Below are 16,941 nucleotides of genomic sequence, written 5' to 3'. Positions count from 1 at the left end.
CACGGTCTACTAGCAGCTTTTGATGTTAATTCTTCATTAAAATAGTTTGACTTGGTCCAATGTATTTTTAATACAAACAATTACCACACAAAGCTGCTAATAGACCGTGGGAAAATAATTTTTAACTTTTCTTGCTGCCATCTCGTGGCGAAAAGTAGGTACTGCAGTTTCGGGAATAAATCATTTGTTTTCAAACTGCAGTACCTACTTTTCGCCACGAGATGGCAGCAAGAAAAGTTAAAAATTATTTTCCCACGGTCTACTAGCAGCTTTTTGATGTTAATTCTTCATTAAAATAGTTTGACTTGGTCCAATGTATTTTTAATACAAACAATTACCACACAAAGCTGCTAATAGACCGTGGGAAAATAATTTTTAACTTTTCTTGCTGCCATCTCGTGGCGAAAAGTAGGTATTGCAATTTCGGGAATAAATCATTTAATTATTTTCAAACTGCAGTACTTAAATTTGCCACAAGACGGCAGTATAAAAAGCGAAAAAAACATTATTTTACTAAACAAAAACAGTTTTTTTTACGCAATAAAGCAATTTTAATATTGTTTCACTTTCCAAAAAAGTTTTCATCAATAATTACCATATAAAGCGGCCACAGGACCATGGGAAAAATCATAAATTTAATGTTAAAATTGCAATTATGGGGAAAAATGATAAACTGAATGTTCTCATAAGGCCAGCAGAAGGTAGTATGTAAAATTAACAACTATTTTCCTTGTACTGGTTTGTAATTCTGCTGAGGCCCCATGGGATTAATAATTTGTCCCATCTTGCTCTCCATAAAGGCAAGAACAAGCTTGGGGGTCACAGTGAAGAGACTGCTACCTTGAGGCCCCCAGGGTTTTCAGGTCTTGTTCAAAAGCCTGTGGACATGTGGCTATCCTGCCAATTCCGAGCACGAACCGTCGACCTTCTGATCACAGCCACAGAGTCTTAGTCTGCTGAGCTACACACTCATTATATGTATTTCACTCTTCTGACCCTTATTCTTAAGTTGTAGCGTTTCCATCATATGTAAGAGGGCCTGCCCATCTGAGTAATGTACATCCTGTGACATGTATTGACTATCAAGAGAAACTGAAACACGGTGTATTAGGCTGTCAATGAGTACTGGACTAGGGTGAAAATCTGTCTGATAATCTACCTATTAACTAGAAGAGTACAAACTGGAGACGGATCCCCTAATACAGAGGGATTAACGTCTGTGCCACATCCAGAACCATTCAGTGTAGGAGTCTGGTGGTTCTACTGGATACTGACAAGTACCCAGCCCCTTTGTTCCCTCTGATAATCATCAGTCCTCCTCTGAATGCCTTCACCACTCTATTCCTGAATAGGTACACATTTAAATATGCTAGCAAGATCAAGGTATTGGGATAACCGTTAGGTTCGCTGTTCAGAGAGTTGCAGTGAAAACCATCATACACAGCGGTCCTTTCTGGATAAGATTACCTCCCTCTGATCTAACGGGTCAAAATCAAAGCAAGGTGCATTGCAATGTCTGACACCCAGCACCCTACAGCATGTAAAGTACAGGTATCCATCGACTTCCGCATTTGGAACCAGGACCACTTGTTGCATGTCAATTTTGGCATATCTCAAGTTATACTGTACGAGAGGCAAGACATTAAGGACAGTATACACAGTACTGAAATAATAATGTACATATTAAACCACAGCACTTAATAAACAGATACTGCACTTACATTTCACGAAAAAAATAAAGCACAGATTGCACTAAGAAATCCAAAGATGCATGTGATAGCAAACAGTGGGAGCTGAGGGAGAAGCAGTGGTGAAATACTTTATTGTACAGTACAGTAAGTTTCTTTTTATACAATGAAACAGCATACAGGGGGCGGCATGGTGGTGCAGTGGTTAGCACTGTTGCCTCACACCTCTGGGACCCGGGTTCGAGTCTCTGCTTGGGTCACATGGGTGTGGAGTTTGCATGTTCTCCCCATGTCGTCGTGGGGTTTCCTCCGGTTACTCCGGTTTCCCCCCACAGTCCAAAAACATGCTGAGGCTAATTGGAGTTGCTAAATTGCCCGTAGGTGTGCATGTGTGAGTGAATGGTGTGTGAGTGTGAGCTGTGATGGGCCATCCTGGGTTGTTCCCTGCCTCGTGCCCATTGATTCCAGGATAGGCTCCGGACCCCCCGTGACCCAGTAGGATAAGCGGTTTGGACAATGGATGGATGCACCTGTACTGTGCTATCTGCTTATAGTAGCTGTCCATTGTAGATACATCACTGTATGCTTGCTGTATTAAGAGCTAGATAAGGACAGTGGGTCATTATATGGCTTGCAGTCCTGCTCATTTTCCTGCACCCGTTACACTAAGTGATACCCCCACTAATGTCCTCTTTCATCCACTTTCGGGCATCTCTTGATCAGTGTATATTACTTACTATGGACGTTGGACATACATACGATTGGACCCACACACACACACACACACACACACACACACACTTACACTAATTCCCTAATCAACCATCTGTGCAAGCAAGTAAACATGTACCATCTATATAAGTATTGCACATTGCATAGAGAGTGTCCAATCTATATTGAAGGTGACTCGAAAGAAGTCAGACTTCAGTAAAGACTGTAAATTTCTCAGCCATAACATAAGCCGTAAATAATTACCAAATGAGTCATCCCCTTTCGGAAACATTTATTGATATTCTTTCATAACACACAGACATGAGTTTTTTTTCAACTGTCAGCATCCGATCCAAATGGGATTCCCATTTCCTTTCTGTGGGATCCAACAGAACACGGGCTGACCATCAGTCAACATGCCTTCAACCGTGCAGGACAGGACCCAGTCCAGGCCAAACCTCACGGTGCTGGTGTTAATAAAAAAATGTAAGGAACATGCAGCTGCAGCTCACACACAAACACAGTCCACAGCATCCAGAAAAAGGTCAGGCCTTTTTCTTCTTTAGCTGACTCCGCCCAGACCGCGCCCCCTTCTGGGCACCTCGCACTATGCCTTTGAACTGGCCCTGCAGCTTGGCCCGTTTCCTGTTTCCCAATGCAAGTCATAAGATTCACCCGTAAATGATATTTTGAATCGGAACGATATTTATTACTATTGTTTAGATTAAATATATAACTGTTTAATGATTGAATATAACTTGATATTGTTGTTTGTGTTGTTTAGTTTGAGGTTCTAGTTTCTGTCTTTATCCGCTTTCGTTTCAGTAGGCAGCTGGTTCATCCCAGGCTCAGGGTCTCTCTGCTCTTCATCAAACCCACACCCCCAGTTTGGGAGCACCCTCTCCCTCCCCACGGCTGTGACCGTTACTCCTCCTTGAGGAGTAACCGCTCCGCACCCTATCCCAGCCCCTATACCCACAGGAGTGCATCACCCAGTGAGCAGCCGCCCTGCCTGTCCCCTCACACAAGCGCACACTGAAATCATGGTCCTAAGCTTTCTGTGTGGGTCACCACGATAGTACAGCACAGCGACGATTACCCTCTGACTGAATCAGAATCAGCTTTATTTGGCCAAGTATGTTCACACATATTGGGAATAGTCAGACATTTAATCAAAATAATTAAGACAAGACATAAACATACAGTTCTGTTGATATGCGACGCATATAACCTCTGCATTCACAGCACTGCTTCAGTTATCGACTGAAGAGCAAATTTCCAAAACTCACTCAGTGCGATAACCTAAAATAATAAGTCATAATCCTCTTCATACGTTGCAGTAATGGGAATGAAATCTCACTCAGTGTTTATGTAATCGAGCGATGGAATTTTGTGAAATTTCCAAAAGTCCACAGAAATCTACTGAAAAACATTCCTGCAGACTGAGTTTTTGATATTTGCTTTTCAATTAACACAATTTTCTTCAATCTGAGGTTTAACAGAATTCAGCCATATGCTGTTCAAAAAAAACTCCACAGAACAAAAACAGAAAGACTTTACATCTGTCTGAAACGAAAGTTGACACAGGCTACAGCAGTGAACAAACCAATCAATGTATTAAAGTTAGGCATTAAGTAACTGGAGGCAGTATATACATAACATGATAACGTGCCTTTTCTGTATTGACCATATTAAGGACGCTGTAACACTGCCCACCACATACCTGCTTCATTTATTGTTTTATACTTGCAGCTGCTTATTCAGACAGCTCGTCTACCTGTCTGTCCATGTTGCCGTCCCAAGACAACTGGTCCAGCCTACAGGTGCCGTCCCATTCCGGCATGTTACCCATGAGTCATAGCGGCACCTCCGGGAGCAGCTCCAGGTGAGCCCGTGCCTCCCCTCCCCCACCTGCCCCCATGCTGAGTCTCGGGCCCCCGTCTTCCCTCTTGTTCTTGCCTATACCCACATCCTGGCCTGTGTCTGCATCGTCTCGCCTCGTTAACAGGACTTTCACCTTCTTCTGTCCTGATCCATTCAGGCCCATCACTGCATTCTGGGACATGCTTTGATTTATTTCGCCATAGTTACTCTTTGTTTTCCTTTGTACTTTGCACTCTACAAGTAAAATGAATAAAAAAATAGGCATTATTTTGATATTGTTTTAGTACAGTGACACTGTAGTATATTTGTTGTTGTTTCCAGGCAACACTGCATGCTGATTTAACGTCTTTCCTTAATCTCCACCCCATTGCTCACACACAGCCAGTATCCCAGTTTGTGGTCAATGAGCTCCTCCTCGCTCACCCCAGTCTCCTAGTCCAGTGGAATGTCCAACAGCTTGGGTTCTCAGTTCCTGCGCAGCTCTACAACTCATTACCCAGGGCTCTCGCACCCGGCCACAGTGCCCCTCTCAGGCTCCCCGCTGTATGACAGCACTGCTCCATCGGAAGTTCATGAAGCCTCACAGTACGACGCCTCTCCCCACGCGCGCTTAGCCACCACCTGGACTCCCATCACTCCTCCATCCCTGTAGGGCGGCGCACTTCCATTATTATTGCAGTTTCTATTGTCGCTCTGTTGCTTTTCCTGGTGCTGGACTTTTGACAGATAAATACAACATTATTTGTTGCATTCAGTGACAAAAGTAAGATTGGTCTGTTTAACACCCTCAGTCTCCACCCTATGAGCCCCTTGTTGGCGGCAGAATCAGGAAGATGTCGGAGAAAGCAGAGGTAAAGTGAATAGGCATCTCGACAATAATGTGGAAACCGCTTATGGTGATCATGCCTGTGTGGGTGAAATGGATCACTACAGTATAAGCGGATGATGATTATAGCCGATTTTTCCCTTTTTCTTTATGTCTGGCAGTTTACCATCTAATAGGCATTTTTTTTCTTTTTATGCACTTTGAGATGCGTCTAGGTCAGATACGACCAAAATATTTTTCTTATTTCAGAAGTGAAAAAAAAATATTGCTCTCAGATTCTGTTCAGTTGTAGCTTTTTAAAATAATGTACCTTGATCTGTGTTTGTTTAAAATGCCATTACCTGCTGCTTACTGGGCCGCTGAAAATGTCTGGCCCAGCTAAATTTCTTGGTTTGAAAATCTGGCCCAACTACTTTCCAGACCTGGACTAGCCCTACTGAATCATACACTAATGTTATTCTGTTATGTGGGCTGTTGTGATAGGGAGATTTGCAGGGTGCTGCAGGACGGGTGGTGTCCCTGCTGCAGAATGCCCTGTCTGAAGCAGCACCTAGAGACAGTGAGGGTTGTTGTTATCACCTTAATATTGTATATACGCAATCTGTTATTTCTTAACTAATTTAATTGTAATGTATTCTTCGGATATGTTGTGCACAGCTAACAAAAAAGAGAAAAATGCAAAACCAAAGGAAGGCTTTCTTTTCTCTTAAAAGTCTTTTTTCTAAACCAACTGAGAGTCAGTTAGAGGGCTGTTCATTATCAGTATTGTTGCTGGCATTTCTGAAAATGTGCCAATTTTAGTCAAGTGGCTACTTTTCAAATGCAGTCCCTGGCCAAGATGAAGAAAGCCATTAAGTCGGGTTAAAACAAAGTTCATGAATACTACATGATAATATTAAGCACTGACATAACAAACAACATTTTTTACATGCAAAATATACAGGAAATATACACTGCAACAGGCTAGGATAGACAAACAACCAAATACACTTGCAAGCCTGACCACTTTAGACCCCAGATTAGAAAATTGGTGAATGAGCATATATTTTTTCCAAGTTTTGTTTACTTTGCTTTCAAGTTCTCACAAATAAAAAAAAAGATTTTCCCACTATAGCCGTACAACACAGCCAAGACTTGACAACCTTGATATGATGCGCATGGAATCAACCCTATGCATGGAGGCTGCAACTCTTCTCCACCGAACCCTGTAGCCCATTGACTGCAGCCTCCCTCTGACCATCCTGTAGCCTGCATTTGGTAGATCATTCTTGACAGAAGAAACCAAATTGTCAAGTTCCTCATCACTGATGGAATTATATGTGTCCCTAACACAGACCTCATACTCTTTCATTCTTCTTAAGATTGTTCTTCTTGAGACACCCATCAGTGTGGCTATGCAAGGCACAGGAAGTTGAGTATGGAACATTTCTTTCAAACGTTGTTCTTCAATCAAAATCTTGGGTCGTCCATTGGTGGCAGTGACTTCCTGTGTGACACATGGGGCTGGACGTTCCAGATGTGCCCTCACAAGGTCAAAGAGCTCTTGCAAAGCCAGGGTGATAGCAGGAGGTACTTCAATGTGATTAGACAAGGCCTGCCGAAGATACAGCTCCTGATGACAAAGGAACTCCAGGTAATCCAAATTTAGTGGAGTCGCGCTGAATCCCATTTCTATTTTATGCAGAAGACTTTCGAGAAGGTGGTATCTGAGCTGTTCACAAAACAAATTATAGTTAATGAGGTGTCAAGATCTTGTCTCTGATCCACACACTAGGCCTACCATTCAAAAGTTTTAATCATGAAAATGAAATGTTTTTGTTTTGTGACGTGCTTGTTCATGTATGATGATGTAGTGGCTGCTCTGTTTGACCGTGGTAAACCTTTTCACAAACAATATAAGTGAAGAAGTATGACATTAGATCTAAGGACCAGAGTCAAATAAAGTTAAATAAAATCAATCAAAAACACTTACTCAGTGGAGATTCCAATGTAGCAGGCAGACAACTTTATGGCTTTAATAATGAGTGTATTTAGCAGCTACAAGGACAAAAGATATTAAAAACCTATCCATTCTAATGCTAATTTAATAAACATTAACAGATAGCACTTAAGGTGGTTTCGCCTATAGTCTGCTAACACTAACCCGAGAACAAATATCTGAGGAGCGCTCTTCCCAGGATTTGAATTTATTAAATTAGCTTTGTGATGTTGTATTAAGAAATATTATTCACAATGCAATTTACCGTACATTGGCCCATTCTTTTATATACGGTAAGACGAAGCGGGAAATTCCCAAATTATGATAGCAGACTGTGAATAAATAATATTGCACGAGATACCAGCTATACCGTATTGAATTTCAAGCTCTGCTTTAATTAAGACACACACGATTCCAATCCTTAACGTGGAATATGAAAACAGAATCTCTAAAAGATGTGAACTCAGTGTAAGACTTTGCGCCGGCATCGTGACAATGTGAATCCGACATCCATTGGTCAATTATCTTCATCATCTACCAAAGCGAATAGTTAATCGTAGTCAATATTAAAAAAAAAAAAAAAACAATCAAAGAAGCGGAGCCATTAGCCACTGTTCCCGCCTCCAAAGTGTCAAAATTCTTCCTGTCGAGCGAGCGAGTGCTGTGCAGACGCGAGCGCGTAGATAAGGTCCAGCGAACGCGAGCGCGTAGAGAGCATGGATTTTCTGCTCGCAAGCGCATGCGCGCGTGGTTTTTATGCGTACGACTTTTGGCACTAATTTAACGCCATAGCCACGCCGCTGTCAGACCTTGTCATGCACACGGTTTGGCGACCACATGGCTCTGCGTACTGACCACGTGCCCGTAGCTCAGGCTATTTCCGGAAGAAGCTGTCGCCAAACACCTTGTTGCTAGGATACCGCACGCAGCACTAGGTTTCGTTAAAGTACACGCGATACCTTAACAAAAGCTGAGTTATCCGAGACGGTTACGTTTATTTGAATTCCTCAGGATATCTCATTTCAGAAGGTATAATGAGCTTATTTTATTAATTAGTTGCTGGAGCTATTCAACTGAAGAATGGGCATAATAGCATAAATTATAAATGAAAGGGTTCGAGAGAGGCTCTGACGCTTTCCACGGATATAAACGTGAAAGGTCTATCTATCTATCTATCTATCTATCTATCTATCTAGCCTATCTATTAATTTTTTTGTTCGTTTTATTTTATTCAGCCATGCCTCCACCAGAAACGATGTATTGTGCCCAGCAGATCAACATCCCGCCTGAGCTGCCAGATATCCTCAAACAGTTCACCAAAGCCGCCATCCGAACACAGCCCCCCGACGTACTCCAGTGGGCGGCGGCGTAAGTAACCGTACGTACATTCGCACCTCCAAGCATCTCAAATGCTTGTTTATGAATCGATTTGTTATTTTGCTCCCAAGTCACGCTTTGTCCTCTCAGGTATTTCTCTGCACTTTCGAAGGGGGAGACTCTGCCTGTAAAAGATAGACTTGAGATGCCCGTAGCCACACAGAAGACCGATACTGGACTCACCCCCGGTCTTCTGAAGATTCTACACAAACAGGTAGACCAGCCTGTAGGGACCGAGTCACAGGACCACTTAAGATTGTCCCAAACCTGGACTGGCCATCTGGCATATCGGGCAATTTCCCGGTGGCCGATGGGTGTGTTGATCGGCAAAATATATCCTGGGCAGTACTGGACTGGTCCTAGCCGATGTGGTGCCCCAGACGAGCATCACCGCCGGACCCCTCCGTCCGATGCAAAGTGAAACTGATATGTCGCTTATCGGATTGACTGGGGGACTCCAAGGACCAGGGCCGATTTTTAATCCCAGTTCAGCCAAGCCTGGCTGCCATTTGCCTGCATTGAATTTGATCTGCCACATCTACCCCGCAGCTCGGATACAAAGAGACAGTCACGGAGAATGAGGTGCGGCAGAGGTGGAGGGATCTGTGCCTGCCGAGGGAACAGCTGGATTCACTGCTGGAGCTCGGGGGCTTCACTCCTCACATCAGCTGGATGCGTTTACTGGCCCTCTGCTGCAGCGCTCTGGGCGGGGTAATGCACAGGCATTCACGCTCTCTCTTTACCTAGCACTTAGTACGCATTTTACACCTGTAATCTTACAGGATGTATACTTTTGTTTGTGGGGCAGTAACTAATGTAAGATTAATGAGTAATACTTTTATAGTATATGCATTGTTTGTCACATCTCAGTTCCTTAACAAAGCAAGTACATACGTTTGTATGTATCCATGTATTTACTTAGGCGTGCGTAATTTATTTTGGAATTCTGCAAGGTTCCATTTGTTTGTTTGTTTGTTTAAACATTCTTTCGTTAGTTAGTTTATCTATCTATCTATCTATCTATCTATCTATCTATCTATCTATCTATCTATCTATCTATCTATCTATCTATCTATCTGATATTGCGATGGTACCAGTTAACACTAGATTTACCGAGTTTTTATTCTCTGCTGAGAGTCCCAAGGTGTTTGTCACCCCTGCTGTGATTTTCACAGGTCTTCAGCCCCATCCTCCTCCTGCTTTTGTTGTGCAAACACACCCATTACCTGTGAGGCCTGGCGCATTTGCATTTTTTACTCAGAGTAGCTCAAATCCAAGGCAGGCTAAACCTCTGTGTGTGACATGGAAACCTTCACAAAAGTCTGCCATATCTATACCAAATATCCCACACGCTGACTGACCTGCAAATATGAAAGACGCACATTCACAAAATATATGGAAACACAAGTCTGTGTTATTTATAAAACAAATTGAGTGAAAATAGAATGAAAAGTTGCTAATAGAATGAAATGAATAAAATGAAAACATGCTAACACTTCAGTCTCCAATGCATGTTTGTATATAAATGTCATAAGCTGAGTGAAGTCATGGTCCATGGCTCATACACATACAGAATAAAATGTCATTTCATTTTCATTGGCCATCACTGAATTATAACACCAAAAGTGAATTTTGTTTTTGTGTGATCTCTCCAGCTTTGCATGTTTGGCTGTTCATGTAAAAATTTATGTATCCGTGCCTCAGTTCCAGGTTCATCTCTTCGTCATCTTTCTGCCTTTTGTCTCAGTGGTTACTGTCCCACACAGTCTGTCTATCTTTCAAAGTCTGTGTTTGCAGCGTTTGAAAACCCAGTGACCATCATCCCTGTATTTGGCAATGGAGTTCCTTGGCTAGAAGAATCGGAAACAATCTTCTTTTTCCTTTCCACCCTGTAGATGCTTTGTACAGAACGTAGGCATTCACGGCCACCAAGTCCAGCATGTTGTAAAACACAGCTACTGGCCACTTGCTTGTTGCTGCTCGTACTGAATACATGCGCGCCATTCTAAACACTGACGTGGAGAATTCCTCTCCCTGTGCAGTGTCCTTTGCCAATGGAGGAAGTTCACGGCAAACGTTATTCACCATGCCCAGTAAAGTGAAGCAGTCTGTGTGACAGTGACAGTGAGGTGAAGAAATTGTCCATTGTGACATTTCTCCCGTCATCCAGAAATGACTCCATCAGACTCATGACCACGTTCTCTGCCAGCCTTCACCAAGAACTGTGCTGAAAGTTTCACTCCAGGAGAACACATGAACATAGATGTACAGCTGTTCTCGACCAAGGTTCATTGTCCATGCAGTATATTTACATTTACATTTACAGGATTTGGCAGACGCCCTTAGCCAGAGCGACTTACATAAGTGCTTTGAGACTCTGCAATGAATTTCCGATGCTAGCTCAATAAGGACCCCAGCTACGAATACTATCTCTGAGAACGCCATTGAGTAGTGCAGAATTTTTATTTTATTTTATTTTTTTAAAACACACACCAGAAAAAGAGTCGAGTAAGAATATAGAAGTTCTACGTCAGGTATTTCTGAAAAAGAAAAGTTTTGAGTCGTCGCTTGAAGACATTCAAGGATTCAGCTGTTCGGACATCTAGGGGGAGTTCATTCCACCAATTAGGTGCCAGGACAGAGAAGAGCCGAGACGCGTGTCTTCCTTGTGCCTTGAGGGGAGGTGGGACCAGTCGAGCAGTGCTGGAGGATTGGAGAGATCGTGGTGCAGAGCGGGGTGTGATGAGGTCCTTTAGGTAGGATGGTGCCAGAGAATTTTTGGCTTTGTATGCGAGCATCAGTGTTTTGAATCTGATGCGTGCAGCTACAGGAAGCCAGTGGAGGGAGCGCAGCAAAGGAGTGGTGTGGGAGAACTTGGGAAGGTTGAAAACAAGACGAGCAGCTGCATTCTGAATCAGTTGGAGGGGACGGATGGCGCTCAGTGGTAAACCCGCTAGAAGCGAGTTGCAGTAGTCAAGGCGTGAGATGACGAGGGACTGGACGAGTATCTGGGTAGCCTGGGTGGAAAGAAATGGACGTATCCTCCTGATGTTAAAGAGGAGAAACCGACAAGAGCGAGAAAGACTGGCGATATGTGAGGAAAATGACAACCGATCATCTATGGTAACTCCAAGGTTTCTAGCAGAAACCGAAGGACGGATTAGGGAATTGTCAAAGGAGATCGCAAGGTCCTGGAGGGGGGATGAGTCAGCCGGGATGTAAAGCAACTCAGTTTTACTAGTGTTGAGTTTTAGCTGGTGAGTGGTCATCCAAGATGAGATGTCTGCCAAGCATGTAGAGATCTTAGTGGAGACATGAGTGTCTGAGGGAGGGAAGGAGAGGATGAGTTGAGTGTCATCGGCATAGCAGTGGTAGGAGAAGCCATGTGAGGATATAACTTCGCCAAGAGATTTAGTGTAGAGGGAGAATAGGAGAGGGCCAAGAACCGAGCCCTGAGGGACACCGGTGGAAAGACAACGTAGAGTAGATATGGATCCATTCCATGTCACTTGGTATATCGCATCCAAGCCGGACAAATTTGGGATCAAGTTCTGGATGGCCACGGATTTGGAGACCAAATACGTCTGCAACGTGTCCCCTAACTTGGGAAAGGACCCCAGTCACCAGAAAAGGGAGAGGCTGGCAGAGAACATGGTCATGAGTCTGATGGAGCCATTTCTGGATGACGGGAGAAATGTCACAACGGACAATTTCTTCACCTCACTGGCACTGTCACACAGACTGCTTCAGCGCAAAACAACACTACTGAGCACAGGGAATAAAGTTTGGTATGAACTTCCTCCAATTTCAAAGGACACTGCACAGCAAGAGGAATTTTCCGCGTCAGTGCTTAGAAGTGGCAGTGTCTCCTTGACAATTTATGCACCTAAAAAAACAAGATTGTGTGTGTTCTGAGTTCTTTGGACCAAGATGTGGCGATCTGTGAAGGCAGAAAGAGGAAACCCAACACGATAACAGACTATAATCACATGAAGGTATGTGAATGTGTGTATAATTTTACATCAGTGCTACAATGTTTTCTGATATGTACTATACAGGCCTATATAGAAAGAAGGTAGAAAAAAAGCAAATACACTCATGACTCTCTCTCTCTCTGCTGTTATCGTGTGGTGTAAATGTGTTGGACCAAATGGCGCGCATGTATTCCGTAAGAGCAGCAACATGCAGGTGGCCAGTAGCTGTATTTTACAACATGCTGGACCTGGTGGTGGCAAATTCCTACGTTCTGTACAAGGCATGTACAGGGTGGGAAGGCAAAAGAAGATTATTTTTGAGTCATCTAGCCAAGGAACTCCATTGCCAATTTATGCCACAAAAGGCTATGGGGACAGAGGAAGGCTGCTGCTGTGCCAGGACTTGTATGGACAACTCAGTGTCAGGTACAGGAGAACTGCAACAGAAACCACAGCAGGTTTACCAGTGCAAAGTGTTACAAATTCACTTGCGCCAAATGCAGGGATGATGGTCACTGGGTCTGCAAACACTGCAAAGTTTGAAACACTCAATTTTTTTTATAAATAAAACAGACTTGTGCTTCCATATATTTTGTGAATGTGTGTCTTTCATATTTGTAGGTCAGTCAGCGTGTGGGATATTTGGTATAGATATGGCAGACTTTTGTGAAGGTTTCCATGTCACACACAGAGGTTTAGCCTGCCTTGGATTTTAGCTGCTCTGAGTAAAAAAATGCAAATGTGCCAGGCCTCACAGGTAATGGGTGTGTTTGCACAACAAAAGCAGGAGGACAATGGCCCAAGAAACTCTCAGCAGGGATGCTAGTAGGTGTTAGGCCCAGGGAATTTACGCAAATTTGCGTAGATTTGGCAGTTCTAGTGACCAGTTAAACCTCTAAAACCTTTTGAGTTTCTTTTACTACTGCATACTCATGTAATAGGAGTACGGTACAATTCTCTCTACTCTCCTCAAGGTGGCGCTAAAGGCCTACCTTTAAAATACAATTTCGTTTTTGTTCATGAACATCACGCCACATAACTTGACATATATTTATATATTCCCTTTATTAAACGTATGGATGTGCTGTTTTTTAAAGGTGAGTTCTACCTGAACATGGTCTCATCTCAAATTCATAACACCATTTGCACCTTTCCTCATTTCACCAGACAGCTACAATGTAGTGTGTCAGTTGGTGGATTAATGTGTGACACTGTCATGTTCACCATTCCATCTGTCCGCAGACCATCATCAGTGCGCTGAAACACGCCTGCGAGATCCTCACCGAGGACCCAGAGGGAGGTCCTGCCCGCATTCCCTTTGATACCTTTGCAGATCTCTACGCCTACCTGGCCCAGCTGGATGGCGATATCCCCCGGGACCAGATCGACAGCTTTCTGCACAGCCTGCAGGATCACGCGTGAGTAACACTGTGGAGAGTGACGCATATCTCTAATTAAATACTGCTCCCCAAGTTCCATAAGAATACACCAAAGTCTTGCTGAGTAACATTAATGAATTTTAGGAGAAAACACAACATCTATTGTAGCATCATCATCATCATGGATTATTAAAAGAAAACACTAAATCTGAGTTTGATATTGAGTTAGATTGTAGATTTAATGATTGTACCCTTCCTTCTCTTATTGAACTTTTTTTTTTTGCATGCCCAGACCATGTTGAGTTGCCTATTTGAGAAAGAGATGTACACACATATTCAGATGGAATGAAGTCATTCACTCACCATACTGCATAATATACAAGTGAAGACAAATCAGGAAATGACATCAGGGGATTTTATTTCCCTGCTATGTGGTGAGCTGAGATGGGCCAGGATCAATGCCCAGCCCTCCTGGCCCCCAGCCAGCGATTCTAGCATTACCACGTGCTGGTTTGCATGTGCCAAAACCGCTTATATTTCCAATAATCTTAAATGCACCAGAAACATCAGGATTCCCGCAGCGAAACCTTGTCCATTTGTAACCTTGACCATGTTTGCTGTTTTTTTTTGGTTGAAGCAAGATGGGCTGTTAGTGTCGTCTTTTGGTTTTAATAAAGGAGTAAGAGGACTGATCTAATAAGAGGAGCACTACATTATCGAGAGAGAGAGAAAAAGAGAGAGAGATGGAAGGGAGGAGGGAGAAGACTATGCCTGAGAAGCGCAACTTTCGAGACCAGCTCCCAGCTCCAGGGCGAGCTGAACTCCTCCCACTATTCTCTGTATTTTTTGACATTCACTTTGGGCCTAGAGTGCTGTTGGGAATGATGAAACCCCTCCCTGCGACTTGGTGCATTTCCAGAGAGGAGCTTAACTGGAGTCTTCATTAGCTTATTTTCCGCTGCCTATGCCCCGGGGATAGATGCACTGCGAATCGCTTCCCTGCGAAGTGTATTGGAGCACAGTTTCACAATCGGGGAGCAGATGTCTGACCTCAGTTTGTATGACTGTATTCAGTGACAGGTTCTGCTAATTTGTTTTTTTTAAGCAAGCAATTAGGCATTGATTCCCCCCCCTCTTTTTTCCAGGAAACGTCAGGGAGGGATGGTGCAACCAACAAACTTCACTGGTCCTCAAAGCTGAGAAAACAAAGCCAACAACAAAGGTTACGTCACCAAGTCTTAATTTCATTTGTCCATTTGGACACATAAGACTAACAACAGTGACATCTGAACTGTGCTGCTCTGGTTGGAACAGGCTGTAAGGTTTTTGCTCAGATTTATGTACTGTATATTCATCTTTGATTTGCATTTTGAAATAAAAATATTTAATAATCCTTTTTTTGTGGCTTTCTGGTTTATATTCTGCATGCTGAATTTTTGGTCACATTTGAAGGGTCCCAGTGCTGAAGATCTGAGCTTTTTTGTTCTTTTGGAGCAAAATTCCAGCACTGCAGAGCCATACTAAACTTAGAGTAGCTTTAATGTCACTGTCTCTGATTGTTGGAGTGACAATGTAACTGTTCAATCCAGTAAAACAAGGGACATATTCTTCTCAAAGCTTAAAAAAATCATTTGTTATAACTTACTCTCATTTAGTGAATACATTAATTTGTAATGAAAATTGCCCTATGTGAAATGTATGTAACTTGCATACTTTTTTGTTCAAAGTGCTTAGTGCTTACTGTGCAGACAATATTGAAAATCGGTACTTTATTTAATTGTAGTGATTTATAGTATAGGACTACTTCAAAACATAGTTTATTTGTAATACTTCTGTAGGTTTTAGTCCCAGATCGTTGCTTTTGTAAAAACTGGAGGTCCTTTCTCCCAGTCTGAAGCAGCCCACTGAGCTGAGTCTCCCTCATACACAAATGACACCCTATGCACAAATCATGTTAAACCGAGACTATCTATTCATTACACAAAACGGTGCCCATCTTCATTAATTTTGAGAACTTATCAAGGGTTGCCTGCAACTCTTTTCTGAAGACGTAAGCAGATACGTTAAACGATCCAATGTTTTCAGCTGCTTCACCGCATTACATATATTGGTACGCCGTCTCCTGTCACGCTGTACTGATTTACTTTTATTCTGAATTTGGATGTAAGCAGCCATTTAATGGCAGGTTTTCAATTTCAGGATGCCGAGACCCAAAGCACAGCACATTTTCGCTGTAGCCCAGCTCTCGCACGCCTATTTCAGATAATCAACGTGCAATCAAGCCCTTGATAATTTGAACCATGTGTGTTACTGTGTCCTTACTTCTGTTTATTCGTAGATATATGGGATGCACTGGAAACAGAAAACAGTGGTTCAATTTTGAACATGCCTTCTTTAAGTTAAAGATGTTCATTCATGAAAGCTGTTCAGAACTTCTGAAGATACACGTCTGTTTATTATATTAGTTAATCAGCTAGTAACTACATTATTGCTAAAGCTTTGTCTTAAAAACACTTTATACAAAATAAAACAATGTGTATGAACTGCTCTTATGCAAGGTTATTTTAATTGGCTGTCACAAACCCATGATGATGGTGTTCAATGTGTACACCATAAATGCCTGTAGGTCATTGAGGCATTTATAAATAAAGCATTTTATCTTTTAAAAAAATCTTTTTATGTCTTTCTTATAGGTATTTGAAAGTTTTATTTTAGTCCAAGCAATTCACCCTCTCTGATACAATACCATCTCGGTTGCAGATATACACATTTTTTTAAAATCCTTTTAATAATGCTCACCGCAGCAGCATTCCTGGGTAATACGGCTTCTGTTTAGGCTAGCAAAGAATCCCAAAATAAGCTGAGGAAGTTTAAGTTATTCTGAGCACGTTTTTCTGAGTATGGATCTCTTAAAAAGCCCAAATAAACAAACCTGTGAAACAAAAAGACAAACATTTCCTGTTGAGCCAGGATCAGCCTGGATTTCAAATACAGGAGTTTTATAGTCATACTCATATAGTCAGTCACACTGTCGTTTTCCCCCATATTATTAAGTTAATCTCACTGAAAATCAAAAGGATATAATCATTCTGCAATGATGCATAAGATGGGCACTTAAGGGTTA

General features: G+C 42.5%; 1 protein-coding gene across 1 annotated transcript; it reads left to right on the top strand.

The window, feature by feature from the left end:
• Window positions 1-7,979: 7,979 nt before the first annotated feature.
• On the top strand, window positions 7,980-15,210 carry ropn1l (rhophilin associated tail protein 1-like). Its single transcript, XM_048976500.1, has 6 exons — window positions 7,980-8,116; window positions 8,323-8,455; window positions 8,555-8,678; window positions 9,014-9,175; window positions 13,681-13,856; window positions 14,963-15,210. The coding sequence occupies exons 2-6, from the start codon at window positions 8,325-8,327 to the stop codon at window positions 15,015-15,017; spliced, it is 648 nt and encodes a 215-aa protein (XP_048832457.1). The 5' UTR covers window positions 7,980-8,116; window positions 8,323-8,324; the 3' UTR covers window positions 15,018-15,210.
• The last annotated feature ends 1,731 nt before the right edge of the window (window positions 15,211-16,941 follow it).

The sequence above is a fragment of the Brienomyrus brachyistius genome, chromosome 15 (assembly GCF_023856365.1).
Source record: "Brienomyrus brachyistius isolate T26 chromosome 15, BBRACH_0.4, whole genome shotgun sequence".
In the NCBI taxonomy this organism is placed as follows: domain Eukaryota; kingdom Metazoa; phylum Chordata; class Actinopteri; order Osteoglossiformes; family Mormyridae; genus Brienomyrus; species Brienomyrus brachyistius.
Note: the sequence above shows the minus strand (reverse complement) of the source record. Positions and strands in the feature narration are given on the sequence as shown.

Coding starts and splice junctions, on each gene's coding strand:
- ropn1l (XM_048976500.1), top strand. CDS start 8,325: ATGCCTCCACCAGAAACGATGTATTGTGCCCAGCAGATCAACATCCCG. Junction 8,679..9,013: donor TGAAGATTCTACACAAACAG/GTAGACCAGCCT, acceptor TCTACCCCGCAG/CTCGGATACAAAGAGACAGT. Junction 13,857..14,962: donor CACAGCCTGCAGGATCACGC/GTGAGTAACACT, acceptor TCTTTTTTCCAG/GAAACGTCAGGGAGGGATGG.